Genomic DNA, 19,164 nt, shown 5'->3' with positions numbered 1-19,164 from the left:
TGTCTGTCTATCTACCTACCTATCTATCTCTATGAGTCATCTGCATCTTTCTCTCTATATATAATATGTATGTAATGATTATATGAGTATATAGAGAGTTCCTAAAATAGTAAGATCATACTATATCTATCTATATCTATCTATATGTTATTTTATGACTTACAGATGTAGGGTTGTCCCCCTCAAATACATCTTCGAGAATTTTTCATGTCAATACTTATAGATCTACCTAATTTTACAGATATTAAGTACATATATGTACTATATTTTATGTATCCATTTCCACAGTATTTTATTTTACAACGTAACAATCTACACCTACTTTTGTACACTGTATTTCTGTGGGATAGATTTATAAAAGTGGAATTGCTGGTTTAGTGGGTGAGTGCGTTTACAGTTTTGGTCGGTCCTGCAAACAGCTCCCTATAGAGACCCTGCCAGTCCACACCCAGTGGTAATGAGGTGCCTGTTTGCCAGCAGCCTTGCCAATATTGGATATTGTCAATCTATAATTTATGCCATAGATGACAGGTGGAAGCACTTCTGTTACCGGAGGGTGGCCTCTTCTCGGCGGGTGTCCAGGTTCTTGGCGTCTCGAGCAAAGAATTGAACGAGATACCGATAAAGTGGTGAAAATGCAGTTTGTTAGAAAAGATAGTAAGCTTCAAGGAAATAGAAACGGACCCAGCAGTAGAAAACAGCTCAAGGGCCCAAGGTGGCATTATTAGGAGCAAAAGGGGCTCAAAGGCAAAAAGGTCCAAGGGCTCAAGTTGGAACAAAGGAAGAGGCTCAAAAGGCAAAAAGGCCCAAAGGGCCAAGGACCCGGGCTCAAAAAGGGCCTGACTGGCAAGGACTTGGAGTTTTTATCCTTTTTTCTCTAGAACGGGCTGTTCCTTTCTGGGCATGGGACCACTTGATTGACACCTGTGATTGACAAGAGGCTATTACCTCATGTTTTTAAACTGAGCAGGTGTGAGTGGCCAGTTTAATCTAGATGAGTATTTTGTACCCATTTGTTCCTCATAGGGGTAGATAATTACAATAAAAAGGGGAAGTTTTGGACAGAGAGGGGAGGTCTTTTAGGTGGTTGAATACTATGGGTTACGCAGGAATGCAGACCCAATGTCTATCTCTAACTGCCTGCCTTGTTTTCCCCTTGAAAGACGTGATCCCCATAAAATCTCTTTTCTTCTGTATCTACTTCCTGCTGGACAGGGCGTAGAGCTGTCCCTACCTATTGGGGGATTCATGGAACTCTCGTCCTATCTGATCTTAGATGACAGGAAGGGGTCTAGAGATCCGCCTGGAAGACCGTGCTGGCTTCTTTGGTTGGGACTGGCAATCTTGCTGGGGAATCCTCTGTATCCCCAAGGCCCCTAAATGAGGGAAACTAGATTTTAATTAATAAATCTGTTCTGTAGAGCCTGTGGCTATTCAACCAGTCATTCAGGTGGCATCAATTGTCCAGAAGCTGGGCCCAGAATGGGTTGGAAAGAACATTAGGCTTCCATGATTACAATCAACAAGTACACTGGCCTGGGGGGTCCGGAATGGCTTGGGGGGTGTTGGGAAGTCACAGGCTTTTAAGTAGTTATCTGAGCGACATTCTGTGATTCGGGCTAGGAGCAATCTTTAATCTAGAATTCAGAAACTGATTAGAAGAGAAATAAAAGCCAGGGGCTAAGGAGCTAAGAAACTAGGGGAGGGAGTTTCTATAGTGAGGGAGGCTGAAAACTTTTGTAGTGAGGGAGCTCTCCCATATCACTTCCTTCCTCTAATTTGCATGTTACTAATTAGTGGAGTTGAGCCTCTCTTTTTATGTGTGCTGGTCATTTATATTAATTCTGGGCCTGTTGTAACTATGTGATTATTCTTGTGTCCTTCTTCTCCTGGAGAATTTGCACGTCTTCCTTTCATGTTACTCCAGGCTGCTTGTGGGATCCGGAATATTTTTTGTATGAATGTGTTGGTTCACAAGCTGGCCTCTGTATACAGAGGGCACCTAGAGACGGAGAAAAGAGGCAGCCTATTCCAGATTAGTAGGTGGCGGTTTTAATAAGCAGGGGAACTTCCATCTGGGCCTTATTGTGGGCGCTGCAAGACCAGGAAGTCTCTGCCTGCCCGCCCACCAGGATCTTAGTGTATAGCGAGGCCTCCGTGGGGTCAGTCACGGTCACCGTGCAGTCTCACCACGATAGTTCTCAGGCTGCGTCCTTGAAAACATCGCCCACAGGGCTGATGGGCGGAACGGATATTCCAAGGTCAGGAGAAGGTGAGGGAAACCTCTGACTGCCCAGCATCAGCTTCCGGGTCAATCGAGGTCATTTCCGGTTCTTGACCCCCCCTCCCGCCGACTAATAAGCATGAGTGTCCTGGCACATCCTGACCCTCAGTTCCAAGGAGAACCGTAATACCAGGTGACTCGTGTAGTGAGACAGTTACATTTTTTTTTTTCTTTTCTTTTATGTGGCTGTGAAGATGACGAGATACCTGCCGCGTCTGAGAGGGAAGATGAGGAAGAAGAGACTAGGTCTCAGAATATCGATTCCGTGGATCAAGTGTCAGGTGTGGTCTTGGGCGGTCACTCGGGTGGGCCGAACTGAGGGGGCATTCTCCTGGAAGAAGGGTCCTTGCCGCGACTTTCCGTTTCTAGTTTTTACCATTTTATGAGGCCGAGACGTGGTAGGCAGTACAGAGGTGTTGAAACGTGTGGAGAATTTTTATAGGAGTTTTATCGGAGCCAAACTGACCACCTGTGCTGGGGAGCAAGCTCTCAAATGTTCCAGGGAATGTCAGTTTTGCCATTTCTTTTGTGTATTTGAGATTAAGGAGGGGACGTGAGGAAGATTACGGGGAGGTGGGAAAAAGCAAGGTAGAGATGCCATTGCAGGATGGTTCAGCCTCTGTGCTCTCAGTGAGGGTGGCTGCGCGTTAGAAGGAGGGGTCTGAACGGGGGCATGTCTAAGGCGTGTCACCCTAGAGGCAGAAACAACGGAGCGGGCTGCCTGCGGGCAAAGAGAAGCCTTGTACTGGAGAAGTTACACTCGGCCCGGGGCCTGAGCGTGAGGACCCACCAGGAGCCGCCCAGCTCCGCTCACCTGTGACGTTACTTTCCGCGGAACCCCTTTTTTCAGGCACGTGCTTATAAAGGCACAGTCATTGGATTCAGGGCCCACCCTCTGTAGTACGACCTCATCTTAACTAATTCCATGTGCAGAGACCCCATTTCCAAATACATTCCCATTCTGAGGTTCTGGGTGGACATGAATTGGGGGGCACCATTCCAGCCAGTATAGACATAGCATAGAACGCCCACTCTTGTACAGGCGATGTCTCAGACAGCTCAGAGAAGGCTTCTCTTCGTGCGAACTACACACGCCATTTCCTTTTGCAAATCTGAGGCTCGAGTCAAGGATTTTACTTCTAATCAGCTGAACTGTCTAAACCAGAGAAGTTGCTGTAGATGCACTTGGGTGTCCCGTGACGCGGCTGTTCGCTGCAGGCTTTGCGCTGTTTGTCGTGTAGAGACGAAGTGGCTTTAGCTACATGCCTTGACACAGTTCTCTACCAGTTCTTAACGGGGGGTGATTTGGGCCCCTAGGAGACATGTGGTGTTGTCTGGAGACGTTTTGGGTTGTCACAACTGGAAGGTGGGTGTGATTGGTACCTAGTGGGGAGCGGCCAGGGATGGAGCTAACTGTCCTGCAGTGCACAGGACAGCCCCCCACACGCAGTAATGCCCCACCCTCGAACGTCTACAGTCTGACCTTGAGAAATCCTGCCTCAGACCACCCGCAGCACCAGCAGAGGTAAACAATCCCCCCATTGCCCACATATCCCACGATTCACTTTCCCTTACAAAAGCAGAAGCTGGACATTAGACACATGACTTTACTGAGTATTTGAAACTCAGAGGGAAAAAGGGTTTGGGTGATGTTCAGTTTCTCCTTTAGTCGTCTTCAGGTTTTCAGAAGAATTTATTTTTTATTTATTTTTTAAAAGTTAAAGTTTATTGGGGTGACAATTGTTAGTAAAGTTGCGTAGATTTCAGGTGTGCAATTCTGTAATACATTATATGTCAGACTGTATGTTCACCACCCAGAGTCAGTTCTCTTTCCATCACCATATATTAGAAGAATTTATTTTTAACCAAAGTGTAATCCCCTTCATTGTAAAGACTGTGAGGGCAGGACTACAAGTTTAGAAATAAAGGCTGCCCATTCTTAATGACACTTGTGTAAGTTGGCTTTTGATAAGACAGACGGAAGTTTTCGCCAACAAAGCAAAATAATGTTACTTCCAAGTCAATATTTAAGTGTATGTTTTTTTTTTCTTTTCATCGTGGTAAAATATACATCACATAAAACTTGTCATTTCATCCACTCCTAAGTGTACTTGTAATTATAATGTGTCAAGTCTACAATAGGATTCATTTGTAAAAAATGTAAGTACAGCTTTTTGATAACATGCCTGTTGAATGAAATATGCTGTACAAAATGCATGTCGGGTCTTGATGGGAGGAAACCCCATTTCTGATTAGTTCATCTTGCTCATTGAATAATGCTTTGCAGCTAAGAGTTTGCAGCTGAGAGACAATTCCATCGGCATCGAGAATGAAGAAGTGAACAAAGAGCATTTAGAAAGCCTGCCTACCAAGGTACGTGTGGCTTTCTCCTTCTTGGAGGGGGTAATGGGAAGTTCGTGCCCTCCGATGAGTCTGGGTAACTGACAGTTCGTACGAGGAATGCATCCTGTTGGAATGGAGTTGATAGAGTCCTGTGTTGGGTGTCCCCGACACCACCCTCAGGCTCCTGATTCACCGCAATGACTCACAGCACCTAGAAAAGCTTTTATACCTGTGGTTATAGTCTGTTTCAGTAAAAGGATGCAGATTAGAATCAACAAAGAAAAAGGCACATAGGGCAGAGTCCAGCAGAAAACAGGCGCCAGCTTCCTGTTGTCTTCTCCCAGTGGTGTGAGGACACCGACAGCGCTAATTGTCCCAGCAGCTCCGTGTGACAGCATGTGTGAAGTTTTGTCAGCCAGGGAAGCTCACCTAAGCCTTGGTGTCAGGGTTTTTATTGGGTGTCAGTCACATAGGCATGAAGTACCCACATGTCTGACCTTAGTTACTCAGTCCCCCGTACCCACAGAGGTCAGACTGATACAGTGTGACCCAGGGCCCCAGGCAAACAAACACTGGCGTTCACCATAAATATGTGTTAGTATAAACTATCGGTCACGAGCAGCCAAAGCCCCAGGTGTAGAGAGTCACTCATGTCAGGCAGGCTATTCCAAAAGCTTAGCAGTGATCACCCAGCAGCTGATTCAGGGCCAGATTGAAAAACTTTGGAATGTACTGGGTTTGGAAAACCCAGCCCGCTGAGTTAACCCTTTCCTGCATAAGTCTTAGGGGTGGACACTAAAGCTAGGATGTGAGCTTTTAGCCTGGTTTGTGCTAAATGAAATTACACTTACCTGCTTTGTGAATATGCCCCACCCCCAAAACCAAATGCAATCCTGGTTTGTTGCAGTTTGGCCTAGAAAAACTCTTTCTTGTCTTTCTCTAGGTTGGTTTATTCAAGTGTGGCTACCTTGGGCAGTAATGGAAGAGTTAGAGTTCAGAGTCTGGGTGCATTTTAACTTGCGTGTGTGACCCACTGGCACATGCTGTGCAGCCGTGGCTGCATTGTCAGGACATGAGCTCAACCTCCGTTGTGAGGAGAGCCCGGTGTACCTGAATATTGTGTTGTTTGGGTGAATGGATATGTCTCAGTGTGACGGGTCTTTGTTCCCCACCTTTCAGAAAATGGTTAAGCGCATCGTGGACAAGACGCAGCTCCATGTTCTTTGTACTCCTGTTCCTGAGCAGTTTCTGGACCAGAATGTGGTGTTTTTTCTCAGAAATACAGAAGGTATATTTCCTGTGCACGCGTGTGTGTGTGTGTGTGCGCGCGCGTGAAGGCTTGTGTGGATGTGTGAGATTCTTAATTTTTACACTTTCTTGAGAATATAACTTTTTAGTAGTCTAGTCAATACTCATTATTCATGGATTCCATATTTGAAAATTCACCTACTCACCCAAAATTATTTATGACCCCTGAATCAATACTTGCAGTATTTCCAAGGTCATTCAAGGACATGTGCAAGGAGAAAACACTGGGGTCATCCAAAACGCATGTTCCCAGCTTGGCTGAACAAGGTGACTGACACTCTGCCTTTTGGTTTCAGCTCAAACTGTAAGCAAGCATCCTTATGTGCTCTGTGTAGTGCCACCATTTTCACATTTTGGTGTTTTTTGGTGGTGATTTTACTATTAAAATGGCCCCAAGCAAAGTGCTGAAGCCCTGTCAGTGTCCCTGAGTGCAGGGAGGCTGTGACATGCCTCAGGGAGAAAAAGTGTGTCAGATAAGCTTCGTTCAGGTGTGAGTTGCAGCGCTGGTGGTGGTGAGGTCAGTGTTAATGAACTAACAATTATGTTAAATAAGGTGCCTTTAAACTGAAACACACACAAAACAAGGTTATATTTTGATGGCTGATGAAAATGTGGAGACCAGAGTCTCACAGGAACCTCAACCCATATTTTTAAGACGTAGCCGGACAATCAGCTCTAATGTGTTTTTTGGGGCAAAAATTAATATAAGACCTGGTTTTACTTTACTATAAGACCGGGTCTCATGTAATATAATAGAATCGATACAGTACAATACAACACAATGCAATACAGGGTCTTACATTAATTTTTGCTCCAAAAGACGCATTAGAGTTGATTGTCCGGCTAGGTCTTATTTTTGGGGAAACAGAGTAGGAGCGATGGCTCAGTATTTGCTGATTCAGTGTCTGCGGCACATTATAGAACAAAACTGCCGCGGATAATGAGAATTAACTCTACGAGTATTGATCTAGTCTTAGTTCTATTTATAACAATTAGAGGAAGATTCAAAATGACATGACCACGAGTTGTAGGATGAGCTTTGGTGGGCTCTCTCCGTGTGGCTGTATGATTTAAAACAGGAGCTGCTCAGAGGCCAAGTTCATACCTTGTAGGGTAACTTTTGAGTGAAGTGTTCCCACCGCGCATTCCTGCTGTGCTCGTCCACCCTGGGCGTCACCTGGTATTTTTTAGCGACTCCCTTGGTGACTGTCACTGTCTGGTCTCTTCTGACCCCTGGTCCTTCCTCTTGCTGTATTCAATTCAGGCTGTCTCTCTACTCTCGCCCCCTGCACTTTTCCGCATTTCTTCTGCCTCTGCCTCCACCTCCCAACCGATACTGGCTGTGCATAGCTGAGTATTAGGACTCACCTTACATTTCAGAGCAAATAATCGCATTTCTGTTTTTTTTCTTCTTTTTTGAACTTTAATGGGACTTTGGGTCAGGAGTTTACCACTAAGCGCTGAGCGTCTGTAATTCTTTTTGCCCAGATGCATGGGAACAAGCAGTAGGAGCCCAGCATTAGTAGCCTCGTGCTCCCTCCCTCCCAGCAGGCCACTCGCCTCTCCTGTTACAGTTCTCAGTTCTCATCCTGTCTGTCCAAGGAGCGGGTCCCAGCTCGGTGCTTCCCTGACTGGCAGCATGAATCACAACACACAGGCCTTGGGCAGGGTGCCAGCGGCGTCTACCCTGATTTTGTTACCTACTTTATTACTGTTCATGCTCATTTTATTTGTTTCTCTATGGTTATCTTTCCTTGATGTCAAGCCCTCTTTCATACTGGGTTCTTACACAGCTTCTCTTTAAACTAAATTTCTTTGAGTAAAGAAGTGTTTGATATAAAGAAATGTATTAGACAAAGAATAGTGCATGTCTACACAGATGTGGGAAAATGCCTAAAAACTGAAGCTTTGTGAAATAATTGCCTCAGTTGATATATTTATTGTGTTTCCACTTTGTTTCCAAATTAGGTTGAGGGAGGTGTCCAAGTGACAGTTGAATGTCTACCGACCGTGCTGATTGATTTTTGGTTGGGTGAAGTAAAAGCATGTCAAACCTAGTCAGAAGGGTAGACTACATGTTAGCAAACATGTCTTTAAAAGAACTCATGACTCAGAAGGTACTTTGGGGAAGAACTGGGGAGGCGTTGCTGGGGAAGGGAAGACAGGCGAAGCGAGGAACCCCGCAAATCTTTCTAGGAGACCCAAGTGTTTCTATCCATGTCCGGTGCAGACACTTCCACCACGTCAGCTCCTGTGTGTAGTTCTTGGGCTCTGCTTGTGCAAACCGGTGAACTGCAGTGCGTCTATATTTATTTCAGCTTCTTCCAGGCCCCGGGATTCATTTGAATAGGAATTAGTGTGTATTCTGAGCCTGTGGCTGTAATGTTCCTTTGTAGCTACTCGGGAAGAAGGAGCGGATTCCTGTTCACTTGGAAATGTTAACCGTTTGCTATTTCCTCCCTCATCTCACCCTCTGAATCTATTCCCGTGTAGAGACAATCTCGGAAGCCACCGACATGAAGGAAACTATGGAAATTATGCCCAAAATGCTGGAGTACGGGATTATAAATGCGAATGTGCTTCATTTGCTGAAGGGTCTTATATGTCAGGTAAATATGGACAAAGGAAGAAATCTCAGTGGTTTTAGGATTAAAGCCATCTGAGTCACTTATTCCACAAGTAGGTAGTTGGCAGTTCTTACATTCCAGGCTCTGTTATTATATTCGTACCTCCCATTATAGAATATTCAAAGCCAGAAGTAACCTAAGTGCATGAATCATTGAACATGACATGACATCATGTGATTTGTTTCATAAACTTGGCATTTCAGGTTTTCTTGCCAGCTTTGTCCTTTAATCAGCACAAGGATGCAAGCATGGCCTTCGTACCTGGAGAAATCTCTGGCTCTTTTGACATTGAAAGGGACCACCTACCTAACATGCCTGGGGAAGCAGTAGAATATCATAGCAGTCGGTTAATACGGGATGAATTTTTAATGAACATCCAGAAATTTGCAAGTAATATTCAGAGAACAGTGCAGCAACTTGAAGGTAAGGCTTCATTCTTCTCCTCTTTAAGTTAAGTGTGGTGCATCTACTGTAAGAAGACAATTCAAGAGTCCAGGAGCTTTTTTGTTTTAACTTATGATCATTGTTATTTACCTGCTCACAATATGAAAGACACTGAACTGATCGTTGTAAGGGACACAAAGAGAAATGACGAATGCTTGCCCTCAAGGATCTTATAATCTGATGCCAAAGAACTGTGGCTGAATTAAGGAGCTTGAGAAAGATATTGAGGTCTGTAGGGTTTGGAAGGGGGTGACCATGTTGGAGAATTGGTGGTGGTAGGGAAATCAAAGGAGACTTCCTGAAGGAGGTGGCATTTGACTTCATCTGACATGATGAGCAATGCTTTAGTAGGTAGAGTTGGTGAGCAAGCACATTTCAGGCAGGGAGAATGGCCTGAACAAGTGAAGGGAGGTTGAATGGAATGGCGTTTCCATGAAGAAGAAGAGATTGAGGGCTGCTTAGCTATCTTTGTGTCCACAACCCAGGGCTCGACACATTGGGGGCTGGCAGCAGCTACTGTTGGGTGGAGCTGTTCTGCACCTCACTGGATAGGGTGGGTGGCAGACAAGATTCCCAGAGTCTGGGGAGATGGGAGAGTGTATGTCATGAGAGGAGAACAGGGAGGTCAAGAAGCTGGGTAGTGAGGAACATGAGTCCCATTTGGGGGTTGTGTCTAGTTTGTGAGTTCCACATTGTGAAAAGCCAACAGCGTTTGTCAACGAGGGCTATTTGAGTCTGTAAAATAACACTGCTATTCTAGGAAAATAAACTTTTTCCCCTTTTAAAGTAAAATTTAACACACCCCACTTTGTAGGAATTTTCTCTGTTGGAAATGAGAAGACTTGTAACAAGTGTAGAAGTCCAAACTTGCTAAAGAAATGTTTTTACAGGCTTCTATTTTAGAGTGGTTTTTTTTCATTGTTGTTTTTTTACCCCCAGAAGTACAATTTCTCCCTTGGTAACTCTCTCTCCTTCACTATCTTGTGTCTGCCTAACCCTTTTCTCACCCTCCTAGAATTGGTATAAAACAGCAGAAATATGAAAATTGTTTCTTCTAACCTTACATATGATTTATGTGTCTTCTTTATGATGTTAAAAGTAGGTGAGTGAACATATTTTTGTATTATAGATAAAATAATGGCAGGAAGTGCACTAAAATGTTATTGGTGAGTACCACTGACTGGGTTATGAGAATAAGATGGTTTTTCTTTTCTTTTTGTCATATATTTCTACAACAAGCACATACTATTTAAAACACCAGAAAAGCAGATGAATTTATATTCTGTAATGGGTCGGCATCCAGCTGGCTGCCTGTGTTTGTGTGGCCTGTAGGTTAAGAGGAGTATTTACGATTTTAAATGGTTAGTTTTTTAAATGGTTATATAAGGACCTACATTCTATCTTCAGTTTTGCTTCTTGGCCTGCAAAGCTTAAAATATTAACTGTCTGGAGCTTTAAGTAAATGTTTGCAAAACCCTATTCTATAATACCATTTCAAGGAAGAGATTTGTTTTTATTTAGGGGACATTTACAAATTGCTTTTGATAAATTATTGGCTATCAGTTGAATAATCTCTTTTATAAATGTCAGGTATTCTGTCACAGAGTGAGTTTTAATATATTAAGTATAGCTTTAATATATTAAGCTATATGTTTATAGCTTATAGCTAATTAATGTATTAATTAGTATGCTTGGAGCAAATTAATACGTTAATATGCTTACATTAAATATATTAATAAATATGTACATATTATATTTTCTTAATACATACATAAGGTTTAACAAAAATAGTGATAACAGATACTAATGAGTTGAAAAACTGACCCTGCCTCATTTTCCCTGTCTGTCAGTTCTGCTTCCTCATGGTGACTTCTTTGATTCTTTAGCTGTTTCTGTTGGTAATTACTGCCACATCTCCAAAGTATGTGCTGACACTGCTGTTTCTTCTTAATTGTAGACATTAGTATTATTTCCTGGCACAACCAGGAAGATTTTGTCTGAATATCTGGCTTTGGATCCGGTTTCCTACATAGTTACTTTACTTCTTTTCATTAAATAGTAAACTGTATTTTACATTATAACGACTATGGGAACATTGTTTACTGCACAGCAGAGTTGTATACTTTGATAATTTTTCCTTTCTTGTACAGATTTTCCCTTCCTCCTTCAGCATGTTCAATTGCCATCCTTTCCTTAATATATCTTATAAAAACACCTTGTACAGCCCTCTTTGTTTTTGCAAAAGCCCCTCATTGTAGTAGGTGCCCTCCTTGCTAGTGTCCGGTGTCCCTTGTTGCCATGTGGGCTGTTGCTGTCTCAGCATGTTGTGCAGCTGTCATTGCAGATGCAGTGTTTCCTTTTTCCACAGTTGGATTTTACTCCCTCATTATGCAGGAATACATCCTGAAGTAACTTCTTAAGAAAAGGTGTGTGGGAAATGATTTTATGAGAACTTGCACGTCTGAAAAGGACGTGATCCTGTCTTCACAGCTAGTTAATAATTTGTCAGGGTATAGAAATCTAAATTGAAAATTTTAGCACAGAATTTTGGATACCGTTTTCTTCATTGTTTTCCAGCATTCAGTGTTCCTGATGAGAGATTGGATGCTCTTCCCTCCCACTTCTCCTTTTATAGAATTTTAGGATCATCTCTTTATCCCTAGTGTTTTGAAATGTCATGATGATGGACCTGTGTGTAGGTCATTTTGCTAAGCACTCTGAGTTTTCAATCGGAAGACCTAGCCTTTCAGTCTGAAATATTTGCCTGGTAATCTGTCACTATTTGTCTCTTGTTCTCTCACTAACATTCCTATTGAATGAATTCTGTTGATTCTGTGTCTTATCTTTTTTCTTGTATTTTCTGTCTCTTTGTATTCTACTTTCCTAAAGAGTTCCTCAACTTTTATCTTCCCAACCTTTGACTGAATTTTTCACATCAGCTATCATATTTTTAGTTTTAACATCTCTTACTCTGATTTGTACTTTTTCCGTCGCATCCTGTTCTTATTTGATGGATGACATATTGTCTCAAATCTCTAAGACAATAGTTGGGACTTAAAATATTTTTTCTTCTTTACTTTTTTTTTTTTACGTTTTCTCAGTGTTGTCTGAAATCATTGTTTCTGATTTATCTTGGACTGTGTTTCATGATGAAGGTTTTTTCAAATATCTGTTGAGCTCTGGTTGGTTGGTCAGTTTTTAAATGGAGGTCACTAGGTTGTAAATTCAGGAACAGCGTAAATAACTAAGTCATTTTGATCGAGCTTAACACTGGAACAATGATCGAATTCTCTAAATGTTTTAGTTACATTCTCATGAGAGAGAATGAGATACAGACAGATTAGGACAGGGAATGTATCAGACCTTATCATACTGATGTATAGAGAGAAGAGCCAGCTAACGAGCTTGAATATTACTGTTTGTAATCATTTTTCCCAAACTAGTGCTTGACCAATTTTATTCTACTAGGTGAGATCAAGTTAGAAATGCCAAGCATCAGCGTAGAGGGAGAGGTGTCTGTCCTGGCAGCTAACCTGGAAACCGTGGAAATCTTGGAGCAATGTGTGATCAACTGGTTGACTCAGATATCCACGGCTGTTGAGGGACAGCTGAAAAAGACACCTCAGGTAACTTGTGCAGTGTTTTCGAAGATCCCTGGTACAGTTAATGTTTGCCTTCCGATGAAAGAGCCAGGAGTCTGGGGATCTGTGTGGTCTAGCCCCTTTTCTTACTGTTTTGTGACCTCCTTAAAAGGTAAAAATAAACATTCCTAAGGTATAATTCTTGGGCTTTCTGATGTTAGTGTGCTACCAGGTTCCTTCTTGGGTGGATAGAGATAATACTGTGTGGCAGTCAGGACGCTTAGGCTGCCCAAAACAGGAAATCCCGGGGCCGGCCCGGTGGCTCAGGCGATTGGAGCTCCATGCTCCTAACTCCTAAGGCTGCCGGTTCGATTCCCACATGGGCCAGTGGGCTCTCAACCACAAGGTTGCCGGTTCAACTCCTCGAGTCCCGCAAGGGATGGTGGGCAGAGCCCCCTGCAACTAAGATTGAACACGGCACCTTGAGCTGAGCTGCCTCCCGGATGGCTCAGTTGGTTGGAGTGCGTCCTCTCAACCACAGGTTCCCGGTTCGACTCCCGCAAGGGATGGTGGGCTGCGCCCCCTGCAACTACCAACAGCAACTGGACCTGGAGCTGAGGTGTGTCCTCCACAACTAAGACTGAAAGGACAACAACTTGACTTGGAAAAAAGTCCTGGAAGTAGCACACTGTTCCCCAGTAAAGTCCTGTTCCCCTTCCCCAATAAAAAAAATCTAAAAAACCCCAAAAAAACCCAGGAAATCCAACTCACCTGGCATAAATAAGGAAAAACCTATTGGCTCACATAACTGAAAAGTCCAGAGGCATGGCTGGGTTCAGGTATGGTTTGATCAAGATCTGGCTGTGTTTCTCTGTGAATCTCTCAGTTTCGTCCTCTTCTCTATGGGGGCTGCTTCTTTCTATGGGGGCTTCTTCTTCAGGCCAGTTTCCTTCATGGTAGCACCTCATAGCAGTTTCTGACCCCACATCCCCACACTGTCCAGAGAAAGACAAAGTGTCTTTGTCTAGCACTCCCGGCCGAAGTCCTGAGGTTAACGCCTGAGCTTCATTCTGAGCTGGGGTCAGGTCTCTACCCCCGAAGTCCTCGTGCAGACTGGCCCCAAATGGAGCATTGGGAAGAGAGGACTGGATGCTAAGAAATACCACAGGTATCTACTGCATACTAATGATGACAGTTGTTTGTGCATTTGTGTCACCTCTCAGGGTTATGGTCCTCTGGCAGAAATTGAATTCTGGAGGGAAAGAAATGCAACTCTAAGTGCGCTGTATGAACAAACAAAGCTTCCAATAGTCAGAAAAGTCTTGGATGTGATCAAGGAATCGGAGTCTATGCTTGTGGCCAACCTGCAGCCAGTCTTAACTGAGTTATTCAAGTTCCACATGGAGGCTTCTGACAACGTGCGTTTTCTTTCCACTGTGGAGCGCCATTTCAAGGTATGCTGGGCGCGCTGCGCTTTGGAAAGTCAGTTCTGTAAGTTAGACCTCACACGGATGTATCTTCCTTTCTTTTATTCAGCACTTAAAAAGTTGTGGTAAAATGTATATAACATAATATTGATGATTTTAACCACTTGTAAATGTATAGTTCAGTGGTATTAAATACATACACAGTGCTGTGCATCCATCATCACTGTCTATATCCAAAACCCTTCCATCATCCCCAACAGAAAGTCTGTACCTCTTAAACAATAACTACCCCCCTCACCCCAGCCCCTGGTAACCTCTATTCTGATTTCTGTCCCTATGCCTTGCCTGTTCTGGGTGTTTCATACGAGTGAAATCATACAATATTTGTCCTTCTGTGTCTGCTTTATTTTACTCTGCATAATGTTTTTAAGGTTCATCCATGTTGTAGCATGTGTCAGAATTTCATTGCTTTTTAAAGCTCACCAGTATTCCATTGTATGTATAGACCACATCTTTTTTATCCATCATCTGTTGATGGACATGGGTCATTGCCACCTGTTGTCTCTGGTGAATCACGCTGCCGTGAACATGGGTGTACAGATACCTGTTTGAATCCCACTTTCAGTTCTTTGAGATATATTCCTAGGAGTAGAGTTACTGGGTCTTATGTTAATTCTGTGTTTCATTGTTTGAGGTGTCACAAACTGTTTTCCATAGTGACTGCACCATTTTTTACATTCCCACAAACAACACACGAATATAATTATAATCCTTTTATAATTATAACACACGAATATAATATATAAAAATAACACACGAATATAATATATAATCCTTTTTTGGGATTCCTTTCCCCTCTGGATCTATCACTTACAGGTACAGTATTCTGAGGCCAGGAATCATCATTCTTGTCCCAAAGGCCAGTCAAAGTCCTGTTGGTGTGGCAGAGGGGATGACGTGTGTGTGGGGAGCACTGTGTGTGCGTAGGAATCGGCCTGGGCTCGGAGCAGCCACCTCAGATCAGTGCATGCAGCCCGTCAGCCTGTCTCCTTTCTGGAAAATGGGCACAAGGAGAAAACTTGCTTTATGTGCTTGCTGGAAGTTTGGAATAAACTGCCGCACGCAGAGGACTTAGCATGTCAGGAGCAGTCTCAGGACAGCAACTGATATGAGTACAGCCGTACATGTGGTACACGTGTAAATACACACACGCACACATGGTCCTGTGGAAGTGATGCAACAGCTGAGCAAGTCCGAGGGCGCGAGGTCCCATGGCTGTGCCACTGAGCTGATGTTAGTGACAGCAGCACCTCCTTCTCTGGCTTGTTTATCTTCTCTGCAGCATGAGTGGTTTGTAAAGATCAGTGGGAGCCAAGCTTCCATCACTCATGTACCGCTTCTGATGTTTGCCATCCCTTTGTACACCAGAATCTTAGCTTTTCTGTAAGTTGACTTTAAGTGTGTGTGTGTGTGTGTGTGTGTGCGTGCGTGTAATTTAGCTTCATCTTAAACAGTAAAATCTGTGCTGTCATGGGTTTGATACACCAGTTACATGGGTTTTTCTAATACACATTAAAAGAAGTACATCTTTTTAAAAGTTCTGAATGCTTTGGAAATCATTTCACTTCCTGCCAGGGGTACATACCCTGGAAAACAGTAGCTAAGGTCACTTTGAGAGCTGCAGGTTTGATTTATTTAGGGCACTCTTGCCACTAAATATAGTACATTCATATATGCGTATATTTTGTGTACACAGATACTTTATATACACTTCTGCAAATTGCTTTATTAGCTCTAATTGTAAATTTTGTCTGTTTTTCCACGACAGGGTCTACAGACCTATTTCAAACTTCTTTGGTTTGTTAAACATTTTTCTCCCATAATAAGTACTTTTTTTTGTTTTGTTTTTGGGTATTAAGAAGACTGAAACTCCCTACACACTATTGCTTTATTAAAACTGAGCACAGGGCTAAGGTTGCTTCTCTCTCTCTCTCTCTCTCCCTCCCTCCCTCCTCTCTCTCTCTGACGTGTCTCTCCGCTTAGAACATAACGCACGGATCTAGCTTCCACGTTGTCCTGGAGACCATCCCTTCCATGATGAGTGCGCTGAGGATGGTGTGGATCATCTCGCGACACTACAACAAGGACGAGAGGATGATCCCGCTCATGGAACGCATCGCCTGGGAGATCGCCGAGAGAGTCTGCCGAGTGGTGAACCTGCGGACTTTGTTCAAGTAAGAAGTGACGCCGGTTCCTTCTTAAGGCCTTACACAGCTTTATTGAAACAGTGCACACAGCGTGCAGTTCACCCATTTAACACGTACACTTCCGTGGCATTCAGTGTGTTCACAGAGCTGGGCACCTATCACCATGATCCGTTTTAGAATATTGTCTTCATCTCAAAAAGAAGCCTCGTGCCCTTTAGCTGTCCTCCTGCCTCCCAGTTTGCCTGGTCCTGGGCAACCAGTAATCTGCTTTCTGTGTCTATGGATTTGCCTGCTCTGACCATTCATGCGCGTGGAATCCTACAACACGTGGCCTTTTGTGTCTGTCTGCTTTCACTCAGCATCACGTATCTAAGGCTCTTCCATGAGCCTTAGATGAGTGTCGGTGCTTCATTCCTGTTTATGGCCACATAATACTTCATCGTGTGCAATACAGGTTATGTTGTTTTAACTAGGACCTTCCCTCTTAGTAGTCATCCTGGAGATACCGAGGCACAGGGTCAGAGGATCCTCAGTCCTGGACCCCAGGCTCCCTCAGGTGGAGCAGCCTCTGAGGATCAAATATTTAAAGAGATAGACCTTTTTTCACTTTATTAAACAAAACAAAAAAAGTCTCTATATGTGACATAGGTATCAAAATCTTGGTATTATCCTTTTGTTCCAGTGTTGCAGCCCCCACTGTTGACTCCTGGCCTTTGCCCCAAGGCCGCCTGCTCCCCTTCATGCTCACACAGGAAGCTTATGGGGTGAGCCTCAGCGTTGCACATTGGGCGGGCAGTTGCTGCGAAGGTCAGCCTGGGCCGCAGCTTAGAATTCCTGCTGCGCCCTTGCAAATGGACGGAGCAGCAGCTCGCTCTGTAAGCTCGTCACGGTTAGGCTGTGATATCAGGCAGGCCTTGCTCCTCTGTGAGAGTTCTCCCCTGAGGACCCTGCTCCCCTGGGGACGGTGGCTCAGACCCACCCAGCTCCCCCTCCCCCCATCACCCGATCTCTGCTTCACAGGGAAAACCGAGCAAGTGCACAACACAAAACCTTGGAGGCCAGGAACACCCTCACCATGTGGAAAAAGGCCTATTTTGACACTAGGGCCAAAATTGAGGCCTCGGGGAGAGAAGCCCGGTGGGAGTTCGACCGAAAACGGCTGTTTCAGAGGACGGATTACATGGCCGTCATCTGCCAGGATCTGTATGACATCCTGCAGGTAGGGAGGCTGGAGCGTGTGTTCTTTAAGGTATGCAAAGGTGGTGGGAGCCGGAACTCGCCCGATGGAAAGCAGTTTGGCTTTCTTCTAACATTTATATCCATTTATTTGGCGAAGTGCTTTGCCTATAAACTCACAACTGATAAGGCACACCATTGCAGGATGATGGGGGAGGAGAGAGAGAGCAATGCAAGGATCCTGCTGAAGGGCAAAGGGCACACACGTGCAGCAGTGTGGAAACTCCCCCCCCCCACCCCGCCCGTCGGCCCCATCCCCCTAGAACAGAGCCAGGGGTTTCAAAGTCCTCTTGTCTCCTGCTCACCCCACCCTTGCTATCAGGCTTCTTTTCAAGCAACACATCTTCCAAAATGAAATCCTTGTATTTTATGGATCATACTGTGTCCAAAGAATTCCCTCTTCCTAGGATTGAGTATTCCCAAGAATTCACGTAGAACACATGGCCTAGAGTAAAGCCTTGGCAGGATTCTCGGCCAAGCCAAATAACAAACCCAGCCCATAAGAAATGGTGAGTAAGTCCTGTAAGCAATAGGTTCCCAGAGCTGCCAGTGCAGGTGCCAAGGTCCTTCTGTCCGTGGCCGCGTCCATGCAGGTCTGTGCCCGTTCAGTGCTACAGCTGTGGGAAGTAGTGACAGCCACAGGTCATTGAAATACAGCACAACAGAGTAGCCCAGACCAAGCTTTCTTCTGTGGACTTAAAGGTAAAACATAATTGTTCCTCAGCCATTCTCAGCAAATGACAAGTTAAAAAACATTCAGGGGGTACACTGGCTAATGTCTGAGCGTACTGAGTCCATTCTCCTAGCAGTGGCTTTCTGACAGTGGCTTGTACCGTGTCAGGTACAAGCCGGGGGACAGAGGGTCTGGCAGGGAGAGCAGACAGAACATACTGGAATATCCAGAGCACACAGGACCTTTGCAACTTTTCCTCGTCTTCTGTGACATCCGTCCCGCCTTCCCCCTGCTTTTGGTGTCCCTTTGACCTGTGGTCCCTCCTTCTCAGTGTTCTTTGCAAAATCTTCCTCCTCTGTCTTTCCATTAAATGTTGGAATTCCTCCAAGTTGTCTGAGACCTCTCTTCATTCTCCTTAAGCCATGTCGTCCTTGCCCATTGCTTAAACTGCTACCCACCTGCCAGTGCCTCCCTGTCACTTTGCTCCCACTCGGTCTTTTGAGTGAATGTACAAAGGGCTTAGTGGCCGCGTGGATGAATTAATTAGCCAGCCCTGGTCTCATGAAGGTCCATCCAGTCATTCATTCTGCACGTTTATCAGGAACTCGGGGCTTTCTGTAGAGACACACTGATGAGCAAAAACTGGGGCTGGCTACGTAACTGCGGGGCCAGTGCAAACAAAAATGTGGGACCCCTTGTTCAAAAAGCAGGGGAAAAACTGTTAAAAATATTAAAATATAAAGCTTTTCCTTTTCTTCTGACGTTTCTCACCTCCGCACGTTTTTTTTTTGTTTGTTTGTCATGACTGTAGCAAAGAAAGTAAAGAGAAATTAAACGTTTAAATTATCAGCATGAATTTTATCATCCATGTTTACATTGTGCAGTGTTGGGTTAATATGCAAGTGCGAGGGCATTTAGCCTGTGTGGAATCACCGCAAGGCACACTTCATTTCTGGTGGCTCGTACGTGCATGTGTATTTATTTCATTGTTACCAGAACCGTGGAAACGCTGCCCACAACTAACGCAGCTGTTT

At 44.3% G+C, this 19,164-nt stretch overlaps 1 protein-coding gene across 1 annotated transcript in view; it reads left to right on the top strand.

Annotated features, from left to right (window-relative positions):
• Positions 1–19,164, top strand: part of DNAH10 (dynein axonemal heavy chain 10) — a 114,919-nt gene that overhangs the window by 2,499 nt on the left and 93,256 nt on the right. The window contains exons 2-10 of the mRNA XM_033098368.1: positions 2,479–2,565; positions 4,572–4,657; positions 5,807–5,915; positions 8,429–8,544; positions 8,766–8,985; positions 12,475–12,632; positions 13,811–14,041; positions 16,058–16,248; positions 17,242–17,440. Of these exons, the coding sequence (XP_032954259.1) occupies positions 2,479–2,565; positions 4,572–4,657; positions 5,807–5,915; positions 8,429–8,544; positions 8,766–8,985; positions 12,475–12,632; positions 13,811–14,041; positions 16,058–16,248; positions 17,242–17,440 (1,397 nt within the window). The remainder of the gene's footprint in view (positions 1–2,478; positions 2,566–4,571; positions 4,658–5,806; positions 5,916–8,428; positions 8,545–8,765; positions 8,986–12,474; positions 12,633–13,810; positions 14,042–16,057; positions 16,249–17,241; positions 17,441–19,164) is intronic.

Source organism: Rhinolophus ferrumequinum, chromosome 25, assembly GCF_004115265.2.
Source record: "Rhinolophus ferrumequinum isolate MPI-CBG mRhiFer1 chromosome 25, mRhiFer1_v1.p, whole genome shotgun sequence".
NCBI lineage: Eukaryota > Metazoa > Chordata > Mammalia > Chiroptera > Rhinolophidae > Rhinolophus > Rhinolophus ferrumequinum.
Note: the sequence above shows the minus strand (reverse complement) of the source record. Positions and strands in the feature narration are given on the sequence as shown.